General features: G+C 41.2%; 1 protein-coding gene across 1 annotated transcript in view; it reads left to right on the top strand.

Annotated features, from left to right (window-relative positions):
* The window catches only part of Trpm1 (transient receptor potential cation channel subfamily M member 1), a 105,309-nt gene that overhangs the window by 41,857 nt on the left and 40,759 nt on the right, over positions 1-22,693 (top strand). Inside the window, exons 11-16 of the mRNA XM_074061489.1 lie at positions 4,281-4,451; positions 5,520-5,654; positions 7,116-7,166; positions 8,262-8,402; positions 9,249-9,278; positions 20,251-20,543. Of these exons, the coding sequence (XP_073917590.1) occupies positions 4,281-4,451; positions 5,520-5,654; positions 7,116-7,166; positions 8,262-8,402; positions 9,249-9,278; positions 20,251-20,543 (821 nt within the window). The remainder of the gene's footprint in view (positions 1-4,280; positions 4,452-5,519; positions 5,655-7,115; positions 7,167-8,261; positions 8,403-9,248; positions 9,279-20,250; positions 20,544-22,693) is intronic.

Raw genomic sequence — 22,693 nt, forward strand, 5'->3', positions numbered from 1 at the left:
ACTTTCTATTATTAAATGCAAAAAAAGAAAGTTACTTGAGTGTATAATGGTGCTTATCAGGGGCGAGGATGTGGGGAATAGGAAGATGCCAGCCAAAGAGTACAAAGTTTTGGTTAGATGAGAGGGATCCATTCTGGAGACCTACTGTACAGCCTGTGGCTGTAACAAGAATATTTCTCATACTTGAAAACTGCTGAGAGTAGACTTTAAAAGCTCTCATAAAAATGGCAAGTAAGTGGTGATGGATCTGTTAGTTAACTCAATTTGATCATAAAAACATCACATATATGCCATAAATATATACAAGCTGTCATTTTTTCAATTAAAATAAATATGTAAATGAGAAATAAATAAAACCAAAGCTGTTCCAATAAAACCCTTTGTTAAAACACACTTTTAAACATAACAATAAATAGAGAAAAATAGGTGTTTGATATATACAAGTGACAAAGTTATTTATCTCAAATCATAAAAACTTGAACTAATCATTTTTGAAGAAAAAAACTCTAAGCCCAGTCCAAGAGGAAGTCTAGTGACATCCTAACTTTGGGTCACTTTAAAAGACAAAATGTGCAAACCTTCTTTATCTCTCTGACATTTGGCATAGAAAAAAATATCTGTTCCCTTTCCCAATAGGAACTGTTTGTTCTTCCATCTGTGGATGTAGGACCTTCCCTGGGTACAAACATGAACCAGACTCATAAAATCTAAAGGAGATATTGGCAGTAAGGCCTGATGTCTAGATAACAGCATTGCTCACATGTGTATGAATTTTGCTGAATTGGCGTTCCCGGTTCTGAAGTAGCTCTAATTCACCTTGTTTTGTAGTTTGGGAAACAATTGCAGGAGATTAAGTGATTAACTATCACATAGATGAAGGAAGTCTCAAGAGAAAGTTTTAAATTGTCTGAACTAAATGAAGATGTAAATACAACTTTTTTTCAAATTTCTAGCATTGAATACATATCTTAGGAAGGAAGAAAGTTCTAAAGCCAACAACCTAAGTTTCCACCTTAGGAAACTGAAAGAAGAGAAAATTAAATTTACTTTGTAAAGTAAATAAAAGAAAATAATAAAAATGATCTCAGAAATCAGTTACACTGAAAAGGGAAATACACAGGGAAAATAAAATAAAACTCTAGTTCTTCTAAGATCAATGAGATTAATAAGCCTGTATCTTGGCTAAGAATAAAAGAGAAAAAAGTCGTATTACTGATATCAGAAATTAATGAGGGGACGTCACTACAGATCCTGTGAACACGGAAAAGATAAAACGGGATATTAGGGATACTATCCCCAGCAAGTGATTGTTCAATATATATTTGAAGTGTGAAGCAGAATTCCCTCCTCCTGCATGTGGTGTGTGCCAACCTGCATTCTTTTTAAAGTGTGGTGTCTGACATTTCACACTCTGTGTAAGGTGCGATCTCACCTGCACAGCCCAGAAGACTGTTCTCTGCCTTGTGCTGGCTCTACACTCTAGCAACACAGAAATATATATTTTCACTCACATTAATTCCCATCTGCAGAAATTACCAAGAGTTTTGTCATGCATACCAGCTACTAATCCACATGTCCATATCCTGCAGTTCTAGGGTTACCTGTTCTTGGGCCAGGATACATACATAAGTATGTATCCAGGTATGAAATGGTTTTCCTTGTTATGTTTTCACCTTGCTAGATAGTCCATCATGTCAGCCTATCAAACTTTGCAAAATAACGAATGAATGAAAAAATAATTGATGACTTGGCATGGTGGGCCATACCCATAATTCCAGCTACTTGAGAGGTGGAAAGAGGAGAGTTGTGGTCCAACGCTTGGGAAAAAAGTTAGCAAAGCCCCTTCTCAGCCAACAAATCAGCATGGTGGTTCATGCCTGTAATTCTAGCTACTCGAGAGGCATGGGTAGGAGTATGGTGGTCTGAGGCCATCCCAACAAAAGTGAGAGACCCTATCTGAAAAATTGCTGAAGTGAAAGGGCTGGGGGTGTGGCTGACGTGGTAGAGTAATTCCCTAACATGTGTGGGTACTGAGTTCAAACCCCAGTATCACCAAAATAAACTGAATTACCAAATTCAATGTGATGCTTTCACCTTTTTTCTTCTAAGAGTTATAGGTTAAGCTTTTACATTTAAGTAATTTGATCTTTGATCTGTTTTGAGTTATTACTTGTGTAAGACAAGGGTCCAATTTCATTCTTTTGCATGTGGACATGAGTCTTCCCAGGACTATGTGATGTTGCTTTCCTGCTCAGGAATGAGAGAATTGTGTCTGCATAAGCAGTCACCGAAGATACTCCATCTGCACCTCTGTGCTGACCGGAACCTCCACAAACATACACGCAGCTCCCTTGCCATAATCTCTGTGTCCCACCCCACTTAAGATATCCATTTGTTTATTTAAGGAGCACTCTGGACAGTGTGAGTGGGTCCAGAGGCATATTTCTGGATCCTGTTAAAGGACTACGGAAGTCGTTCAGCTGAAAGGTACCTCTGAACCTGGAGGAGAGGCAGAGAAGAAGACAATGATTGGATAGAATTAAGCAATAAAACACCACTGCACATAAGGAAGGATTAATCATGGAACAGGGAAGTGGATGGAGCAAGATGGCAGCAGTGACCCCCAGTTCTCTGACTGTCACAACTAGTAAGATAAGGTGCAACTTTAATGAGCTAAGGACCATTGGGAAAGGAGTAGATTGGAAGGAAGTTCTCCTGAGTATGACTTTGGACACAATGAGCTTTGCTGTGGTTTGTCCCTCAAAAGTTCACATGCTAGAAGTTTGGTCTCCAATGTGGTAGTGTGGCATTGTAGAACCTTTAAGAGTTGAGGCCTGGTGAAAGGTAATTAGCTCATGATGGTCACTGCCCTGTGAAAGGATTACTGTACCCTGGTCAGTTCCTGTGAGAGCAGTACTGACCCTTCCCCAGTCTCTGGCCTCCTGTCTCACCTGATGATCTCTCTCTCTCTCCAAATGATCCCATCATGGTATGAGACAGCCACGGAGGCTGGTGCCATGTTGGTTGGACTTTCAGTCTCTAAAACTGAGAGCTAAATAAATCTTTCATTTACAGCATGCACAGTTTCAAGTATTTTGTTCTAACAACAGAAAACTGACAAATAAAAGCACAGAGTATCTTTGAGACATGCAAGTGGAAGTGCAAGTTTGTAGAAGGAACTCTGGGAGAGGAGTGGATTGAAGCTAGACAGGAGAGGTTTTTGCAAATAAAGGGTGGCTGGCAGTGTGAGCCTTGTTGAGATTGCTGAGGGAAAAAATGGAGTGGAAGCGAAGGAGACTAGGGCAGAGCCCAGAGGAACCTTGACCCTGAGAAGCCCTGGCCAGATAGGAAAGAGCAGGAGCCAGGTGGTAAAGTCAGGTCACCTGAAAGGCCAGCACCAGTGACAAGCCACACTTCTGGATAGAGAAGAAGCAGCAAAGTGAGCAGAGAAAAGTGTGGGGAAGAAGGGAATGTCCATGTGCAGACAACTCTCCAGAATCATTTCCTGGGAGGAGAGGGCAGGTCTGGAAGGAGAGGACATCCACTCAAAGGTCAAGGGTGTTTAAACTCTGGCTCTTTATCTGCACCAAGACTTACCCTCATATTGCCTACTTGACCAGGAGATGTTCCTCCTCTTCTCCTCCTCCTGTTCCCTTGAATGGGGCACACTGTGCCCTTGAGGTCCCCATATCACATGTAGCTCTGTGACATCCATGAGCTTCTTCCCCACAGATAAGCTCTGCTTCATGTTCACGTCCAGACAGGTGTCACAGTTACATCTGTTGCCTCCTACCTCTTCATGATTGTGTTCTCCTATCATTAGCTACCCGGTGGCACATCCCTTCTGTGCCTTTGAACTTGCTTCTCAGCACCTTTTCCTTTGTGCAAAAACATGTTAATTAAAATGTCATTAACTTCAAATACACAAAGCTATTGCATCAAACCAAGTATGTATTTGTGTAATCTAAGTAAGAGTGGTTCATGATATCAGGGAATTCCTTCTCCAATGACTTGCAATGACTGTGTGTGTGTGTGTGTGTGTGTGCGCATGTGTATACAGATGTGTGTGCATGCCTCTTTGTGTGCATCAGTGCCTTGTATGTACACATATGTGTACACTCGTCTCCATACTTGTATATGCACACATGTGCTGTGTATATGTGTATTTGTATATATATATAAGCTCTGTGTGTGCGTGTACAAATGGTGTCAATGTACTTGTCTTGGGACAAGGGACGGCCTTACTACCTTTTCCTAACTCTGGTTGCTGGGGTTCACAGCCCCTGGGAAGCCTGGCACCCCCAGTGGATAGCAAAGTCACAGAGAAGGAGAAGAAGCCACCCACTGCCACCACCAAGGGGAGAGGGAAAGGAAAAGGCAAGAAGAAAGGGAAGGTGAAAGAGGAAGTGGAGGAAGAAACTGACCCCCGGAAGATCGAGCTGCTGAACTGGGTGTGTGGAAAGTCTTGCACTTGTTTCCTGGATCCATGTAGAGCACAGTTCACTTCACCCTTCTTCTCCAGGAGAAGGGGTGATTCTTGTGGCCTTTGCTTCAGCCACACCAGGGCCAGAGTCTTGCGGGGGGAGGATAAATATTGACTGGATAATGTCAATATTTCAAATGGCAGTGATATGTCCACTGTTATGCAGCTATCAATTATGGGAAACATGACTGGCAATCTGATGCCACTCAGAGAAGGGGTCCTGGTCACCTTGCCTAATAGTGACTCTCGCTTAGGGACGTAGCTCAAGCACTAAGGCTTTTAGAGGCCCTGTATTTAATCCTCTAGAACCACAGAAAGACTCTCTCTGGCTGGCTGGCCATGCAGATATTTGATGTATGAAATACAGGAAACAAACCAATTATTACCACGTAATTGCAATTTGTACAAAAAAAGCCTGTGATTGAGTAAGGGTAAGAGCAGTCATCTGGCTGGGTGGCCAGATCCACACAGGCACAATGGTTCTTGGTCTCTCTGTTGCCAGTACCCAGCCAAGACAGAGCCTCTGCAGTGACAGGTGTATGCCGCTGTCACCCACACCCACATGGCACCCTGGTGGTCTACCACATGCCCACACAACCCCACACCACCAACAGTATATTTCTCAAAGAGACAAAGGAGAGAAAGTGGGTAAGGCAACACCAGGATTTCTGTGATCTCTAAGTCCTCTTCTACTTACTTTTAAAGGGAGAAAGTCCTCTACAAAGTTTGACAGAACATGTGGCGAGCAAACTGAGAAGAAAGGAGAGAGGAGACGAAGCATGTTGACTCAAGGAAATTACCATGGAGACCCATGGGCTGGGGATGTAGTTCAGTGGTAGAGTAACTTACCTAGTATGTGGATTAGATTCCTAGTACCATGTTCAGAATAGTCCAGGATTCTGAATTAATAATAAAAATAATTCATTCTGAATTAATGAATCCAGGATCTGGGATTAATAATACTCTCTCCAGGGTATTTCCAGTTTGACTGGTGTCCCTGTGAGAGGATGCTCACATTGGCCTTGGATTCACACAGGTCAACGCTTTGGAGCAAGCGATGCTGGACGCTCTGGTCTTAGATCGAGTTGACTTTGTGAAGCTCCTGATTGAAAACGGAGTGAACATGCAACACTTCCTTACCATTCCGAGGCTGGAGGAACTTTATAACACTGTGAGTGTTCTAGAAGGAGGGAGGTTAGAGGGAAGCTAGCCTCAGAATATTTTTATCATTAGTGTATATTATGCAAAACTGTGGACAGGTAAGCACAGAATCCCTGGGACATGGTTTCAGTTGGGAGGTCCTCTATCACTTGCTGTTGGTCACAGCCCATGTTCATGGGCTTATCAATATGCTGGGCCTAGCCAGTCACTCCCTTCTGCAGTAGACAGATGTACCTCGGCTTACAATGGGCTTACAGCCTGATAAACCCATCACAAGTTGAAAATGTCATAAGTTGAAAATGCATTTGACACAACCAACCTACCAAACATCAGAGTTTAACGACAGAACACTGTAAAGTGTCAGCTGTTTCCCTTGTGATCATGGTGCCGACTGGGAACTGCCTAGTACCCAGAGAGATAGTTGGACTGCAAATCACTAGCATGGGAAAAAGGTAAAAATTCAAAGTACAGGTTCTACTGAATGAACATATATACATATGTATACATATTGCTTTATATATTTATTGCTTTTGCACCATTGTAAGCCTAAAAGTCGTGTGTTGGACCATCAGAGATTGTCTGAATTAACTTCTATCCTACACTTGGAAAGTGAGATGAGCCTCGCCCTGTACCACTGGCACACTGAGAACTTGCTAGGGATGACCAGTCAGTTGTTCCTTGGGACCCTCATGTTTTATGATGCTTCAGTGAAAATTGTAGAACTAAGTTTTCACAGCAAGGAGCATTGCTGAATTAGAATGGAAGGAAGTGTTTGAATGAAATCCCCTTGGCTTATGTTATTATGATACGTTTTTTTGAGAATTTATATTTCCTTCCTAATCCTAAACTTTTAAGTGGCAGAAACAGTCCTGGGTAGTTATTGGTTGCTAACACTATATTGTACACTGTGAGATAATCCTAAAGTAATTCAATAAAAATATGTCACATATTTAATTGTGGAAGATATTTCCTAACCACAACCAGTTCTCTCTCATAAAAAACAAGTCAGCTGGGTAGGATGACTCATACCTATAATCCCAGCTACTCAGGAGGCAGAGTTTCGAAGTTTGAGGCTAAAAGATAGAAAGACCTCAATTCAACAAGTAAGCCAGGCATGGTGGTACATATCTGTAATCCTAGCTATATGGGAGGCATAGGTAGGAGGATTGTAGTCTGAGGGCAGCCCCAGGCAAAAATGTGAGATCCTATCCGAAAAATACTTAAAGCAAAAAAGGGGTGGGAGTCATGGCTCAAATGGTAGAGCACCTGCCTAGCAAGCACAAGGCCCTGAGTTCAAATTCTAGTACCACACACAGACACACACAAAGAAACAAAAGAAAAAAGAAAGAGGCTTATACTGGATTACACCTGGCTTTCACAACTCATTAATTCTATCAGTAGGGCAGAATTTTGCTCTAAGAGTTGAAAAGAAAAACAACTTGCTTACAATGACTGAATGCTTCTCTTTCAGAGACTGGGCCCACCAAACACACTGCATCTGCTGGTGCGGGATGTAAAGAAGGTCAGTGTCTCCTCTGTTTCACAGTCCTGACCTACGTTTCCTAAAAGCAATCATGAATTTCCCAAATGACTTATCTTCTTATTATTGGAGGCATAGGTGTTCACGAGATCCTCCCCTCCTACAAAGTTTACTTAAAATTAAAAAAGAGCTGGGTGTGGGAGCACACACCTGTCATTCCAGCACTTGAGAGGCTGAGGTAGGAGGATCATGAGTTCAAAGCTGACCAGGCTACATAATGAGACCCTGTCTCCAAAAAGTGAAAAATAAATAAAAGAGAAAAGGTAAGTCACATGTTCATCCCCACACTGTAGGAACAGACTGAATGACTGTTGGCGCCCTGACCAAGGCCAGGTGCAGCAGCCAGGGAGGACCCTGACTGCAGCTGTTCCCAGCAACACCGTCATCCAGGACAGTGTCACATTCTACATTCACTTCAAGATCTCTCACACATCCACTGAGCCAGCAGGAGGTCCCTCAGTTAATTTCACATGCCCTCCCAGTTTTGTTGATGCAAAACTGTGCCCCTTCACCGCCTCTCAGTCACACCAGTTTGTGGTATTTATGTTCTTACTGAAGATTTGGGGTTCCCCAGAAAAACACTGAGTACTATGTAAGATCTCCCAAGAAGACCTCTAGCCCTGGGGGAAAAATGCTGTCCCCACCACAGCCTCCCAACAAGTCCTTGTACTCCTTCATGAATCTGGCCCCCAGCCTGCTGAGGTTGACTTTTGTCCTGCAAACAGCTGTCAAAGGACCTTTCATCCATACTACCTGCTCTCATGCCAGCTGTGCCATGCCATCCCTTACATCCAGCTACACGTGCCAGCTGCATACCTATCTGTTGGGCCATGACCGTGCCCAGTTATTCACCCTACAGCCATGTGGGTTTCTAACCCTATCTTATTAGAAAACTTAACCCAATTTCTGGAACATGATTTAACCCATCAGCCCCTTCCATCACACGCAAACACACAGAATATTATGTATTTCTCTCATTTGTTACATGACCTCCCAAGTTGGGGTTGGAGCAAAAACACGCTCAGGGTTCACAGTCCACAGGGAATTTGAACTGAGCCCAAACTTCTTTTCTTACAGAGCAACCTTCCGCCTGATTACCACATCAGCCTCATAGACATAGGACTGGTGCTGGAGTACCTCATGGGAGGAGCCTACCGCTGCAACTACACTCGGAAGACTTTCCGGACCCTTTACAACAACTTGTTTGGACCCAAGAGGGTAGCGCGCTGAGGACATGCAGTGTCCCATGATCCCTGGAGCGGCCTGTGCTTCCTTTACAATAACTTGGGCCATTCAGTGCTTTACTCTTCACCCCATGTGTTCCTGAGCACACCGGCCCTGTCTCCTACAGGGATTCCCTGTGTGAGGTCTCCCCAACAAATGGGTGCCCAGCGTCACGCCTGTCATCCTCCACTGCCTCTTAGCATATCCGGCCCATCAATTGCAACTGCCCTCTTTCTTTGCCCACAGTAGCCTTCCTCCTGGACAACATGTCTCTGGCCCTTTAAACCTATCACTCCACCCTACCACCCTCACACACCTGCCAAAACAGGGGACCTGCCCCCAGATACTCACGGCTCCCCAATGCCCGAAGAATCATGGTCGAGCTCCTTGCCACTGCTTCCGAGGTTCTCTGCCTGCCCACCCTCACCCTCTCACAACAGACCACGTGCTTCTACCAAAGTCAAATTGTATTCCTGTGTGTGCCATGACTCCTCTCCCTATGGCTTCCAAAATCCTGTTCGTATCAAAGTCCAATTCAAAGGTCAGATCTGTGATGAGGCCCCCACCCCGTAGCTCGGAATCTAGTTTTGTTACCAAACGTCAAAGGTCCGTCCTGCAATGACAATGAGATGTCTGTATGTCTTTCTCTTCAATTGACTTCAGCTGATAGAAGTCATTTCCTTACTAAAGCAATTATCCTTGGATATTGTCATTAATAAAAATAATACAAATACTTTTACTCTATTACAGCCACTACCAGCAATGCTCTAATGTACTATTGACATTACTACCCTGACAGTTATCTGAGTAAACTGACTTTTCCCCTTTTTTACTATGCAGCCTAAGGCTCTTAAACTTCTGGGGATGGAGGTAAGTAGAACTTGTTTTTAATCGTTTTATGCTATCTTGTTCAAATATATGTAAACTTTTTAGGACTGAATTTGTTTAACACAGAACTGAGCAAGGTTGTGTTCCATGTACACAAGTCAGTAAAATCTGCTTAGATGAATTAGCCAATTTATAGAAAAGATCACATAACTTTTTAAGGGGAGAAGCTTGCAAATTCATTTTATAGAGTTAACAAAAGTAGTTTCCAAAGCAAAGATTAAAACAAGCAAACAAAAGAAAAAAACCCAGCAAAACAAAAGAACCCTTGAGAGCGATGCCACTTATATATTTCAGAGTCATAAATAATACTAAAAGTGCCAGGCTTATGCCTGTAGTCCTAGCTATTTAGGTGTAAGAGATCAGGAGGATTGTGGTTTGAAGCCAGCCCCCAGCAAATAGTTACGAGACCCTGTCTCGAAAATACTCAGTACAAAAAAGGTCTGGTGGAGTGGCAAGTGGTAGAGAGCCTGCTTTGTATGTGTGAGGCTCTGAGTTCAAGCCCCAGTATGGCCAAAATAATAATAATAATAATAATAATAATAATAATAATAAAAGAAATCCAAGATTTCCTAAACAAGAATTCAAATGTAATTTAATGATCATCAATACATGGCGTCAAGTTGATCAGTCAGAGGAGAAAAAGATATGACATGATTGTCAATAAATGCTAAAGAAGAATTTGAAGAAATGTAAAACACATACCCTAATTTTTTAAAAATTTAGTTTACTAGAAAGAGAATGGTAAAAGAAAATAGCAAAGTGCTCTGGTGATATGATTAAAATACATTTGTATTTTAAAACTGAGCAGTCATCTCTGGGAAAGTCAAGAGCAAGACAAGTGTGCCTCTTATTACTGACATCACCATATTCTTAGTCCTCAAAGGCATTCTGGAAATTCTACCTTATGAAAAATATGAATGCTAACAAATAATATTGAAAAAGGGAAGAAAATGATTATCAGCCCAAAATACTATTTTATATTGGGAAAATAAACTAAAGTTCCATCACCATAGAACAAAACTATCAGAAATCCCTTAACAAGAGACTTTCAGAGCAAACCACCAGACATCAAATGAATGGAAGAAATGCCATAATACAGAACAGTAAGCTATCCTCTTGTAATGATTCTCCTTAAATAAATTCAATAGCATTCCATTCTGTATGGGTTTGATACAAAAGATTTTAGTTCTGCCTTGTCAATTGAGACTGACCTTCAGCATTTTCCATCATGGCAGTTGAAGGATGTTCCCATAAGCCTTGTGGGTGTTCCATAATTTCCTATGCTCCCACACACTGTGGCAGATAGGGTTTGCCTGTTCCACAAATTTTTGGTGGATTTGCCTGTATAATAGCCTGGTCCTGCTCCTGTTTTTGGTTTTGTTGTTGTTGTTGTTGTTTTTAGGAGCTTATCTTTCACTACCTTTATAATGTATATTGTAAATATAAGTTCATTCAGGCTCTTTATTATTTTCCTCAAAATAATTTGTTTCATCTAGACTTTCAAGTTCATTTTCGTAAGGTTTTGCAGTCTAGCCTTTCAGTTTCTTCAGTAATTTTATTTGTGTGCCATTTCTTACTCTGAGTTGTTTTTTTTTTTTTTTTTGGCAGTACTGGGGTTTGAATTCAGGGCTTCACACTCGGTAGGCAGGTGATTTATCACTTGAGCCATGCTCCCAGACCTTTTTGCTTTAGATATTTTTCAAATAGGGTCTCAGGTTTATTCCCCAGAATAGCATGGGCTGAGGTCCTCCTATTTACACTTTCCAAGTACCTGGGGTGACAGGCATGCACCACCACGCCCAGCTTTTATTGGTTGAGATTGAGTCTCACTAACTTTTTGCACAGGCTGTCTTAGAACAGCAATCCTCCTGATCTCCAGTTGCAGAGTTGTGAATTCCCAAGTAGCTAGGATTACATGTATGAGCCTCAAATTCATTTTATTTTTATTTTTTTATTATTCATATGTGCATACAATGCTTGGGTCATTTCTCCCCTCTGCCCCCACCCACTCCCTTACTACCCACTCCGCCCCCTCCCTCTCCCCGCTACACCCTCAATACCCTGCAGAAACTATTTTGCCCTTATCTCTAATTTTGTTGAAGAGAGAGTATAAGCAATAATAGGAAGGACCAAGGATTTTTGCTGGTTGAGATAAGGATAGCTATACAGGGAGTTGACTCACATTAATTTCCTGTGTGTGTGTGTGTTACCTTCTAGGTTAATTCTTTTTGATCTAACCTTTTCTCTAGTACCTGTTCCCCTTTTCCTATTGGCCTCAGTTGCTTTAAGGTATCTGCTTTAGTTTCTCTGCGTTAAGGGCAACAAATGCTAGCTAATTTTTTAGGTGTCTTACCTATCCTCACCCCTCCCTTGTGTGCTCTCGCTTTTATCATGTGCTCAAAGTCCAATCCCCTTGTTGTGTTTGCCCTTGATCTAATTCCGCATATGAGGGAGAACATACGATTTTTGGTCTTTTGGGCCAGGCTAACCTCACTCAGAATGATGTTCTCCAATTCCATCCATTTACCAGTGAATGATAATATTTCATTCTTCTTCATGGCTGCATAAAATTCCATTGTGTATAAATACCACATTTTCTTGATCCATTCATCAGTAGTGGAGCATCTTGGCTGTTTCCATAACTTGGCTATTGTGAATAGTGCCGCAATAAACATGGGTGTGCAGGTGCCTCTGGAGTAACCTGAGTCACAGTCTTTTGGGTATATCCCCAGGAGTGGTATTGGTGGATCAAATGGTAGATCAATGTTTAGCTTTTTAAGTAGCCTCCAAATTTTTTTCCAGAGTGGTTGTACTAGTCTACATTCCCAGCAACAGTGTAAGAGGGTTCCTTTTTCCCCGCATCCTCGCCAACACCTGTTGTTGGTGGTGTTGCTGATGATGGCTATTCTAACGGGGGTGAGGTGGAATCTTAGCGTGGTTTTAATTTGCATTTCCTTTATTGCTAGAGATGGTGAGCATTTTTTCATGTGTTTTTTGGCCATTTGCATTTCTTCTTTTGAGAAAGTTCTGTTTAGTTCACTTGCCAATTTCTTTATTGGTTCATTGGTTTGGGGAGACTTTAGTTTTTTAAGTTCCCTATATATTCTGGTTATCAGTCCTTTGTCTGATGTGTAGCTGGTAAATATTTTCTCCCACTCTGTGGGTGTTCTCTTTAGTTTAGAGACCATTTCTTTTGATGAACAGAGCTTTTTAGTTTTATGAAATCCCATTTATCTATGCTATCTCTTAGTTGCTGTGCTGCTGGGGTTTCATTGAGAAAGTTCTTACCTATACCTACTAATTCCAGAGTATTTCCTACTCTTTCCTGTATCAACTTTAGAGTTTGTGGTCTGATATTAAGATCCTTGATCCATTTTGAGTTAATCTTGGTATAGGGTGATATACATGGATCTAGTTTCAGTTTTTTGCAGACTGATAACCAGTTTTCCCAGCAGATTTTGTTGAAGAGGCTGCTATTTCTCCATCGTACATTTTTAGCTCCTTTGTCAAAGACAAGTTGGTTATAGTTGTGTGGCTTCATATCTGGGTCCTCTATTCTGTTCCACTGGTCTTCATGTCTGTTTTTGTGCCAGTACCATGCTGTTTTTATCGTATTTGCTTTGTAATATAGTTTGAAGTCAGGTATTGTGATACCTCCAGTATTGTTCTTTTGACTGAGTATTCCCTTGACTATTCATGGCCTCTTGTGTTTCCATATAAATTTAACAGTAGATTTTTCAATCTCTTTAATGAATGTCATTGGAATTTTGATGGGAATTGCATTAAACATGTAGATTACTTTTGGGAGTATAGACATTTTTACTATGTTGATTCTACCAATCCATGAGCATGGGAAATCTCTCCACTTTCTATAGTCTTCCTCAATCTCTTTCTTCAGAAGTGTATAGTTTTCCTTGTAGAGGTCTTTCACATCTTTTGTTAGGTTTACAGCTAGGTATTTGATTTATTTTGAGGCTATTGTAAATGGAATTGTTTTCATATATTCTTTTTCAGTTTGTTCATTGTTAGTGTATAGAAATGCTAATGATTTTTCTATGTTGATTTTATATCCTGCTACCTTGCTATAGCTATTGATGATGTCTAGAAGCTTCTGAGTAGAGTTTTTTGGGTCTTTAAGGTATAAGATCATGTCATCTGCAAATAGGGATATTTTGACAGTTTCTTTACCTATTTGTATTCCTTTTATTCCTTCTTCTTGCCTAATTGCTCTGGCTAGGAATTCCAGTACTATATTGAATAGGAGTGGAGATAGTGGGCATCCTTGTCTGGTTCCTGATTTTAGAGGGAATGGTTTCAGTTTTTCTCCATTAAGTATAATGCTGGCTGTAGGTTTGTCATATATAGCTTTTATAATGTTGAGGGACTTTCCTTCTATTCCTAGTTTTCTTAGAGCTTTTATCATGAAATGATGTTGGATCTTATCAAAGGCTTTTTCTGCATCTATTGAGATGATCAAGTGGTTTTTGTCTTTGCTTCTGTTAATGTGGTTTATTACGTTTGTTGATTTTCGTATGTTGAACCACACCTGCATTCCTGGGATGAAGCCTACTTGGTCGTGGTGAATAATCTTTTGATGTGTTATTGAATTCGGTTTCCCATTATTTTATTGAGGATTTTTGCATCAATGTTCATTAAGGAGATTGGCCTATAGTTCTCCTTTTTGGAGGTGTCTTTGCCTGGTTTTGGGATAAGTGTAATACTGGCTTCATAAAATGTGTTAGGCAGTTTTCCTTCCCTTTCTATTTCGTGGAACAGTTTAAGGAGGGTTGTATCAGTTATCTTTTAAAGGTCTGATAGAATTCAGCAGAGAATCCATCAGGTCCTGGACTTTTCTTTTTGGGGAGACTCTTGATTGCTGCTTCAATTTCATTTTGTGTTATAGGTCTATTCAGGTGATTGATTTCCTCTTGGTTCAGTTTTGGATGATCATATGTATCTAGAAATCTGTCCATTTCTTTTAGATTTTCAAATTTATTTGAATATAAGTTCTCAAAGTAGTCTCTGATGATTTCCTGGATTCCATGGTGTTTGTTATTATCTCCCCTTTTGCATTCCTGATTCTACTAATTTGGGTTTTTTCTCTCCTCATTTTAGTCAGGTTTGCCAGGGGTCTGTCAATCTTCTTTATTTTTTCAAAGAACCAACTTTTTGTTTCATTAATTCTTTGTGTGGTTTTTTTGGTTACTAGTTCATTAATTTAAGCTCTTATTTTTATTATTTCTCTCCTTCTATTTGTTTTGGGATTTGCTTTTTCTTGTTTTTCTAGGAGTATGAGATGTATCATTAGGTCATTGATTTGGGATCTTTCAATCTTTTTAATATATGCACTCATGGCTATAAACTTTCCTCTCAGGACTGCCTTAGCTGTGTCCCATAGGTTCCAATAGGTTGTGTTTTCATTTTCATTGACTTCCAGGAACTTTTTAATTTCCCCTTTTATTTCATCAGTGACCCATTGTTCATTAAGTAATGAGTTATTCAGTATCCAGCTGTTTGCATGTTTTTTGTCTTTGCTTTTGTTGTTGAGTTCTAGTTTTATTGCATTGTGATCAGATAGTATGCACAGTATAATTTCTATTTTCTTATATTTGCTGAGGCTTGCTTTGTGCCCTAGGATATGATCTATTTTGGAGAAGAGTCCATGGGCTGCTGAGAAGAATGTATATTGTGTAGAAGTTGGATGAAATGTTCTGTAGACATGAAGTAGGTCCATTTGATCTATTGTATATTTTAGATCTTGGATTTCTTTATTGATTTTTTGTTTGGATGACCTATCTATTAATGATAATGGGGTGTTAAAGTCTTCCACAATCACTGTGTTGGAGTTAATATATGCTTTTAGGTCTTTCAGGGTATGTTTGATGAAATTGGGTGCATTGACATTGGGTTCATATAGGTTGATAATTATTATTTCCTTTTGGTCTATTTCCCCTTTTATTAGTATGGAATGTCCTTCTTTATCTCATTTGATCAATGTAGGTTTGAAGTCTACTTTGTCAGTAATAAGTATTGCTACTCCTGCCTGTTTTGGGGGGCCATTGGCTTGGTAAATCTTCTTCCAGCCTTTCATCCTAAGCCTATGCTTATTTCTGTAGGTGAGATGGGTCTCCTGTAAGCAACAAATTGCTAGATCTTCCTTTTTAATCCATTTCATCAAACGGTGCCTTTTGATGGGGGAATTAAGTCCGTTAACATTAAGCATTAGTACTGATAGGTATGTGGTGATTCCTGCCATTTAGTTATCTTAGTTGTTTGGAGGTTTGATTGTGTGTACCTAAGTTGAGGTTACTCTCTACTTTCTTGCTTTTTCTTTTCCTGTAGTTTGCTGCTGCCTGTCCTTTCATGGTTATGTTTGGTTTCTCTTTCTGCGTGTAGAATCCCTTGAAGAATCTTTTGTAGTGGTGGCTTTGTGGTCACATATTGCTTTAGTTTCTGCTTATTATGGAAGACTTTTATTGCTCCATCTATTTTGAATGATAGCTTTGCTGGGTAGAGTGTCCTGGGGTTGAAATTATTTTCATTCAGTGCCTGGAAGATCTCACCCCATGCTCTTCTTGCTTTTAATGTTTCTGTTGAGAAGTCTGCTGTGATTTTGGTGGGTTTACCTTTGTATGTTATTTGTTTTTTCTCTCTTACAGCATTCAATATTCTTTCCTTAGTTTCTGAACTTGTTGTTTTAATGATGATATGTCGTGGGGTAGTTCTATTTTGATCTGGTCTGTTTGGTGTTCTGGAGGCCTTTGCATCTGTATGGGAATAGCTTTCTCTAGATTTGGGAAATTTTCTGTTATTATTTTGTTGAATATATTACACATTCTCTTCGCTTGCACCTCTTCTCCTTCTTTGATGCCCATGATTCTCAAGTTTGGTCTTTTGATGGAGTCGGTGAGTTCTTGCATTTTCTTTTCACAGGTCTTGAGTTGTTTAATTAATAGTTCTTTGGTTTTTCCTTTATTTACCATTTCATCTTCGAGTTCTGAGATTCTGTCTTCTGTTTGTTCTATTCTGCTGGATTGGCCTTCCATTTTGTTTTGCAATTCTGTTTCATTCTCTTTTCTGAGGTTTTCCATATCCTGGGTTGTTTCCTCTCTAACGTTGTCTATTTTTGTCCTGAGTTCATTTATCTCTTTATTAATTGTGTTCTCTGTTTCACTTTGGTGTTTGTACAGTGCTTCTATGGTTTCCTTTATTTCTGCTTTTGCTTTTTCTGATTCTCCATTTTTGTTGTCTTGGATTTTCTTGAGTGTCTCCTGTACATTTTTGTTGACCATATCCCTTATCATCTCTATAAAATTCTCATTGAGTACCTGTAGTATGTCTTCTTTTAAATTATCCTTGTGGGCTTCATTGGGTTCTTTGGCATAGTTTATCTTCATTTTGTTGGAGTCTGGATTTGAGTATCTGTTTTCTTCATTTCCCTCAGGTTCCTGTACTAATTTTTTGCTGTGTTGAAACTGGTTTTCCTGTTTTTTCTGTCTTCCTGTCATTGCTCTTGGTGTTGTTATTGTCCCTGTACTGTGTGCAATTAAGTATTTTCTAGCTTGTAATAATAACAATGGTAATATTTAGAATGGAAGGGTGAGAGGGGATGGAAAGCAAAGAAGTTAAAGGAAAGGGAAAAACAAATAATCAAGTAGAAAAAAAAACAAAACAAAGAAGCCAACAAAAAAAGTTTCAAAGATATAAATAGGGAGAAACAGTGTACTAATCTACCATAAGCTGAAAAGGCATTAGAGAGACAGAGAGAGGATTGAAAATAAAAAATTAAAAGAATAAAGATAAGAATAAAAATAAAAAATAAGTAAATGAAAGAAAACATATATATATATAAAAGAATAAAATAAAATAAACCAAAATAAAAAATAAATAAAATTAAAAATAAAAAAACTTCCAAGTTCAAATGCAATGAAGTTTCAGTCTTAATAATTTTGGTGTCCATCCCAGTCTCCAATCCTGGAGATGGTGCCTCAGATGTTATTCTGTAGTTGTCTCATCAAAGGGGATGCATAAAGTAGAACAAAACTGCACAAAACAAAACAAAAACCCCACCAAGTGTCCTAAGTTCATATGCAATACAGTTTCAGTAAGTTTTTCAGCATGCAGGTGTAGTTTGGTTCTTGTCTCTTCAAATGTATGGAGAGAGAAAAAAAGAGTCTGGAGACAGTTCTGAGAATGGTATCTGCAGCTATTGCTTGCCTGCCCACTGTTGTCAGCCTGCTGTTGCTGGAGGCTTATTTTTGCAGATCTCTGGGGTGAGTTTAGCACTCACCTGTCCCAGCAGGCTTTGTTTACTCAGAGTTCTCCTGTGCGGGAGCCTCTGCTACAAGCTTTCCCCTTTCCAAGCACTGGGGGAGGTGACAGTGCACCCACTTTTTCAGGCCTGCGTGTTTGTTTACAGCTCACGTGGGAAGTGGGTCTTCTCCCCTCTCCTGTGGAGTTTTCCTCCCTCCTCCGCTCTCACAAGCTCTCCTGCTCCTGGTTGCTGGGCACGCGCCCCCGCTCCCGCCCTCTATGGCCAGGCCCGGCTTGTTTAGTTACAGTTCCGGGAGGGATTCCCCTCCCCCCTCTTTGGAGCTCAGGATGCCCCACCCTCTTTGCTACGTGTCTTTATTGTTCTGATTGCTTATTACTCAGTTTCTCTTTTTTCCCTGGGGGGAGGTTGGTCTGTCCAGGGGCTATGCTGCTCTGGCCCAGGGTTGTCTGTAGGTGTACCATGTACCGCTTAGCTCACCTTGTCCACATCTTCCCAAGCCATCTGGGCACACACGTCTGGCAGCCCAGGGGCCCTCCTGGTTTCTCCATTTAACGTGAAGTGAGGATGCTCTGCACAGGCTGGAGGTGTGGAGGGGTCAAAGTTTTGCCTCTTCTCCGTGGCGTTGCCTGCAAGGTGTGTCTCCAGCGTCTCTCCAAGATTTCACTTTAGGAGGGTCGCTTTCTGCTTCCTTCCTCTAGCCGCCATCTTGGAATCTCTCAAATTCATTTTTAAACTAGGTGTGTTTAAACACATTTCCTGTGAGTGAGGATGTGTTTAATTCTCCTCACACTTCCAGATCATATCCTTTATTATTTTCTTATGTTGCTTTTATTTTCCTCATTGATTTTTGTCAGGCCTTTGCCTTTGCATTTCAGAGGAAGTAACTCCTTGTTTGGTATAGTCACTCTCTGGCAATTATTTTAAGAAAACTTTCATATAATTAATATTTTAGTAAGATCATATATTACTGAAAGGACTTCTGTTTTAAATGTTTGAGCCGTTCGTTGATTCTTATTTTATGTTATTGAAATAAAGCTGTTTATTTTTTAATTTCTACAATGCCTGTTTTAACCTGTACAGATCAACCCTCCCTAAATGACTGTGAATGTAATTTTACTGTAACAAAATTGGAAAAGTAGAACAAAAACATCTCAAGCTGAGGCATGATGCTGTACTCTCAATAAAAATGTCATCACGACTCATTATGATACTGTAAGAATTGGGTCAGATGTGAACAAGCTGTGGTAGGAGTTGGAGAGCCAGATTTCCCCCGGGGCGGCCCAAGGTTCTAGCCCATTCTCATCGTGTGAATGTAAGCAGATTGTTCAGATGGTGAGCTAAAGCTTCTTCATTTTAGTGGTTGTGAATTTCTTTCATATTCTCAAAAGAAGATGCAAGTACGAAACCTCCAGACCTGCCGAGGCCCTTGTGAGGTGAACAGCTTTCTGTCTCACTTCTCCCTGTTTCTGGAATCTGTCTTCTGAGTGAAATTACAAAGGCTTTACTGATTAAAAAGAATAAAAGTAGATAACTGGGCTGGGGGTGTAGCTCAGTGGTGGAGTGCTTGCATAGCCTTTTCCAGACATTGGGTTTGATCAGTAGTAAAACATAGATAGAGAGAGACAGAAACAGAGAGAGAGAGAGAGAGAGAGAGAGAATTGGTGGGAAGGCTTCTTGCAAAAGAGCAAACAAATATCTGTGGGGGACTGCTTCCAATATATCCTGAGAGTAACAAATGCACAGATGCACGAGTCCCTTACATAAAACGGTGGAGTATTTGCATAACAGCTGCACACATCCCCTACACCTTAGCTCACTCTAGATGACTTACAACACCCAATGCAAGGGAAATGCTATGCAAACAGATGTTATATTCTATTGTTTAGGGAAGAATGACAAGAAAAACCATACAGATGCAATTATTTTTCCCCAATTTTTCAATCCAAAACTGGTTGAATCAAAAAATGCAGAACTCGGGGACACAGCGGCTGTCTGTAGCTGTTCCTATCACTCCACTGAATACTGAGATCTCTGCCTGACGTACACTAAGCCGCCCAGAGGCTTCCATGCACATTCTCAATCTTGACCAGCCTTTCTAACAGGTCCTATTTCATTCTCCTAATCCATTTAGGATATGAATGTTGACCTTTTGTTTGCACCTTTTGGGAGAAAGACAGTGCTCATTGAAAATGGAATGTTTGCTTTATTAAAACTTTGGACAGGAGCCTGGGACAAGTTCCTCTGACCCTCATTACACTTTTCCTGTTAATTTCTGGTTCAGCCACTTCTGGCAAAGCAGTGTTGGTGTTTTGGCCTCCCTGAGAAAATAAACTGGACTTTTGCCTGTTCTGTGGTGCCATTTGAATTTGGTTTTTTTTTTTTGGAGATTGCTTGCTTGTTGTTTCTCCTTAGTTAAAGGCTTCTGTAAAAAAGTACTGGCCCAGAACCCAAGGATATAAGTTATTCAAACAGTAATATGCCTTTTCAGTTCATTTTGTATTATATGTCTTATCATAATAACCATAATAACCATAAAAAGAATTAGCGTAGAGACCTGAGATCTACTCAAGAAGTCTCTTTACCACTGCTGATATAAGGGTTTGCCTCTGTCCAAAGTTTCAAAGCTGTTTTTTTGCACATTTAGGAAGAACCATGAAAAATGTGGTTTTCTTTCTTCAGGATGATGAGCCTCCAGCCAAAGGGAAGAAGAAGAAAAAGAAGAAAAAGGAGGAAGAGATAGACATTGATGTGGATGACCCAGCTGTGAGTCGATTTCAGTACCCGTTCCACGAGCTGATGGTGTGGGCAGTGCTGATGAAACGCCAGAAAATGGCAGTCTTCCTCTGGCAGCGCGGGGAGGAGAGCATGGCGAAGGCTTTGGTGGCCTGTAAGCTTTACAAGGCCATGGCTCACGAGTCCTCTGAGAGCGAGCTAGTGGATGACATCTCCCAGGATTTGGACAACAATTCCAAGTTAGTGTCCAGAGGGAATCTAAGGGCCATGGGTGACTGTTGTCTGAAGTGTTTGTCCCGTGTGGGGAAGAGAGGCCATGGTACTTCTCACTGAAGGACCCTATGTCTAAAGCTTGTTCATAAACAGTTTTGCCCAGCAAGTCAGTATTTTTGTTACCCTAGGATGTTTCTAGACAGTCATTTTTCTTCATATAAACCACTGAAATGTAGTTCTAATGCAAAGAGAATTAAACAGCACACATTGACAGGATGTACAACTTTAGTGCACCTGTACTCTGGGCTGTGAGTGTCACAGGATTTCTGTTTTATTCTTCTAGGACAGTGGGCTAACAGAGGCTGTAGTTGGGTGTTTCTCTTCCCCACGTAGGTCAGGCTCTAATAAACCCCCAGCCCAGTTAGGAAGACTGACCCGGGCACCCAGTTTCCCCTGAGGGCAGCCCAGTTAGGAAGAGCAGATTGAGCCAGGCGCTGGTGGCGCTCACACCTGTAATCCTAGCTACTCAAGAGGCGAAATCAGGAGGATCACTGTTTGAAGCCAGCCCAGACAAACAGTTCGTGAGACCCTGCCTCAAAAAACCCATTACAAAAAAGGGCTGCTGGAGTGGCTCAAGGTGTAGGCCGTGAGTTCAAACCCAGTACCGGAAGAAGGAGGAGGAGAAGGAGGAGGAGGAGGAGAAGGAGGAGGAGGAGGAAGAGGAAGAAAGAAAGAAGAAGAAGAAGAGGAAGAGGAAGAGGAAGAAGAAGAAGGAGGAGGAGGAGGAGGAGGAAGAGGAAGAAGAGGAAGAAAAGAAGAAGAAGAAGAAGGAGGAGGAGGAGGAGGAGGAGGAAGGAAGAAAGAAGGAAGAAGGAAGAAGGAAGAAGGAAGAAGGAAGAAGGAAGAAAGAAGAAAGAAGAAAGAAGAAGAACAGACTGTAGCAGGTGCTGGTAGCTCACACTTACAATCCTAGTCCTAGCTACTTGGAAGGCTGAGATTCGGAGGATCACAGTTCCAAGCCAGCTTGGGCAAAAAAGTTTGTGAGACCTCATCTCAACAGAAAAAATGCTGGGTGTGGTGGTGCATGCCTAACATCCAGTTATGATAGGAAGCCTAAAATAGGAGGTTTATAGTCTAGACCAGCCTGGGCAAAAAGCGAGACTCTTATCTCCAAAAAAAACCAGAGAAAAAAGAGCTGGAGGTGTGGCTCAAGCAGTAGAGCACTTGCTTAGTAAGCAAAGCCCTGAGTTCAAACACCAGTACTGTGAAAGAAAGGAGGGAGGGAAGGAGGGAGGGAGGGAGGAAGGAAGGAAGGAAGGAAGGAAGGAAGGAAGGAAGGAAGGAAGGAAGGAAGGAAGGAAGGAGAGGAAGGGGAAGATAGGAGAGGAAGAAAAGGAGGAGGAGGAAAAAAAGACGTGCTGGGGTGAATTTTAACATGGCTTTTTGGTTTTGGTATGTTTTTCCACTCCCTCTGCTGGAATCAAGAGGGGATTTTTCTCCTGTATTCACTGTGAGAACCTGGTCAGGCTCCTGGAGGTAAATCTCACAGAGACCCCCGTGCTGGGTGCCCTGGAGATTTTCACTCTGAACTGTCCACACTGAGCCTCCAGCAAGTCATCAGTTACAGCTCATGTTTGCTGTGCCAGCACTGATTACTGCAGATGTTTCTGCTTCCGTTAGCAGTGATTCTCTGCTCCACCTGTCTGTCCCTTCAGTTTGGGGGAGGGAAAGGTGCAGCAGTCTTCATCACTCCATGTCTCTGACGGAGCTAAGAAGAGATGTTGATTTTTGCTTTTCAGCCTTTTACTCGTTGTTAGGACAAACTAGCTGTTTCCAAGTTCATTACATGCTAGACTGGAAATCTGAAGACCCAGGAGAACTTTATAGACACATAAACTTGAGGCAGACACAGGCCACTCTGCCAACATCTAACATCTTTGTTTTGGAAGCCGTCCACTGCTTTTATTTTGAATTCAGTGATCTAAAATTACAAGCCAATGTCTAAATGTTCAAATTCAAGCTTGTTTAAAAATGGGAACCTATTCCCCTGCCTCATGGGTTCCAGATCCCACCCTTGCTTTCTAGAAAGTTCTCACATGGTGATATGTCACCCCACAGGCCTTGGGCCTGAAGGTACTGCAGACAGCACTCCTCAGGAGACAGGCAAGACCATTCC

The sequence above is a fragment of the Castor canadensis genome, chromosome 19, assembly GCF_047511655.1.
Source record: "Castor canadensis chromosome 19, mCasCan1.hap1v2, whole genome shotgun sequence".
In the NCBI taxonomy this organism is placed as follows: Eukaryota; Metazoa; Chordata; class Mammalia; order Rodentia; family Castoridae; genus Castor; species Castor canadensis.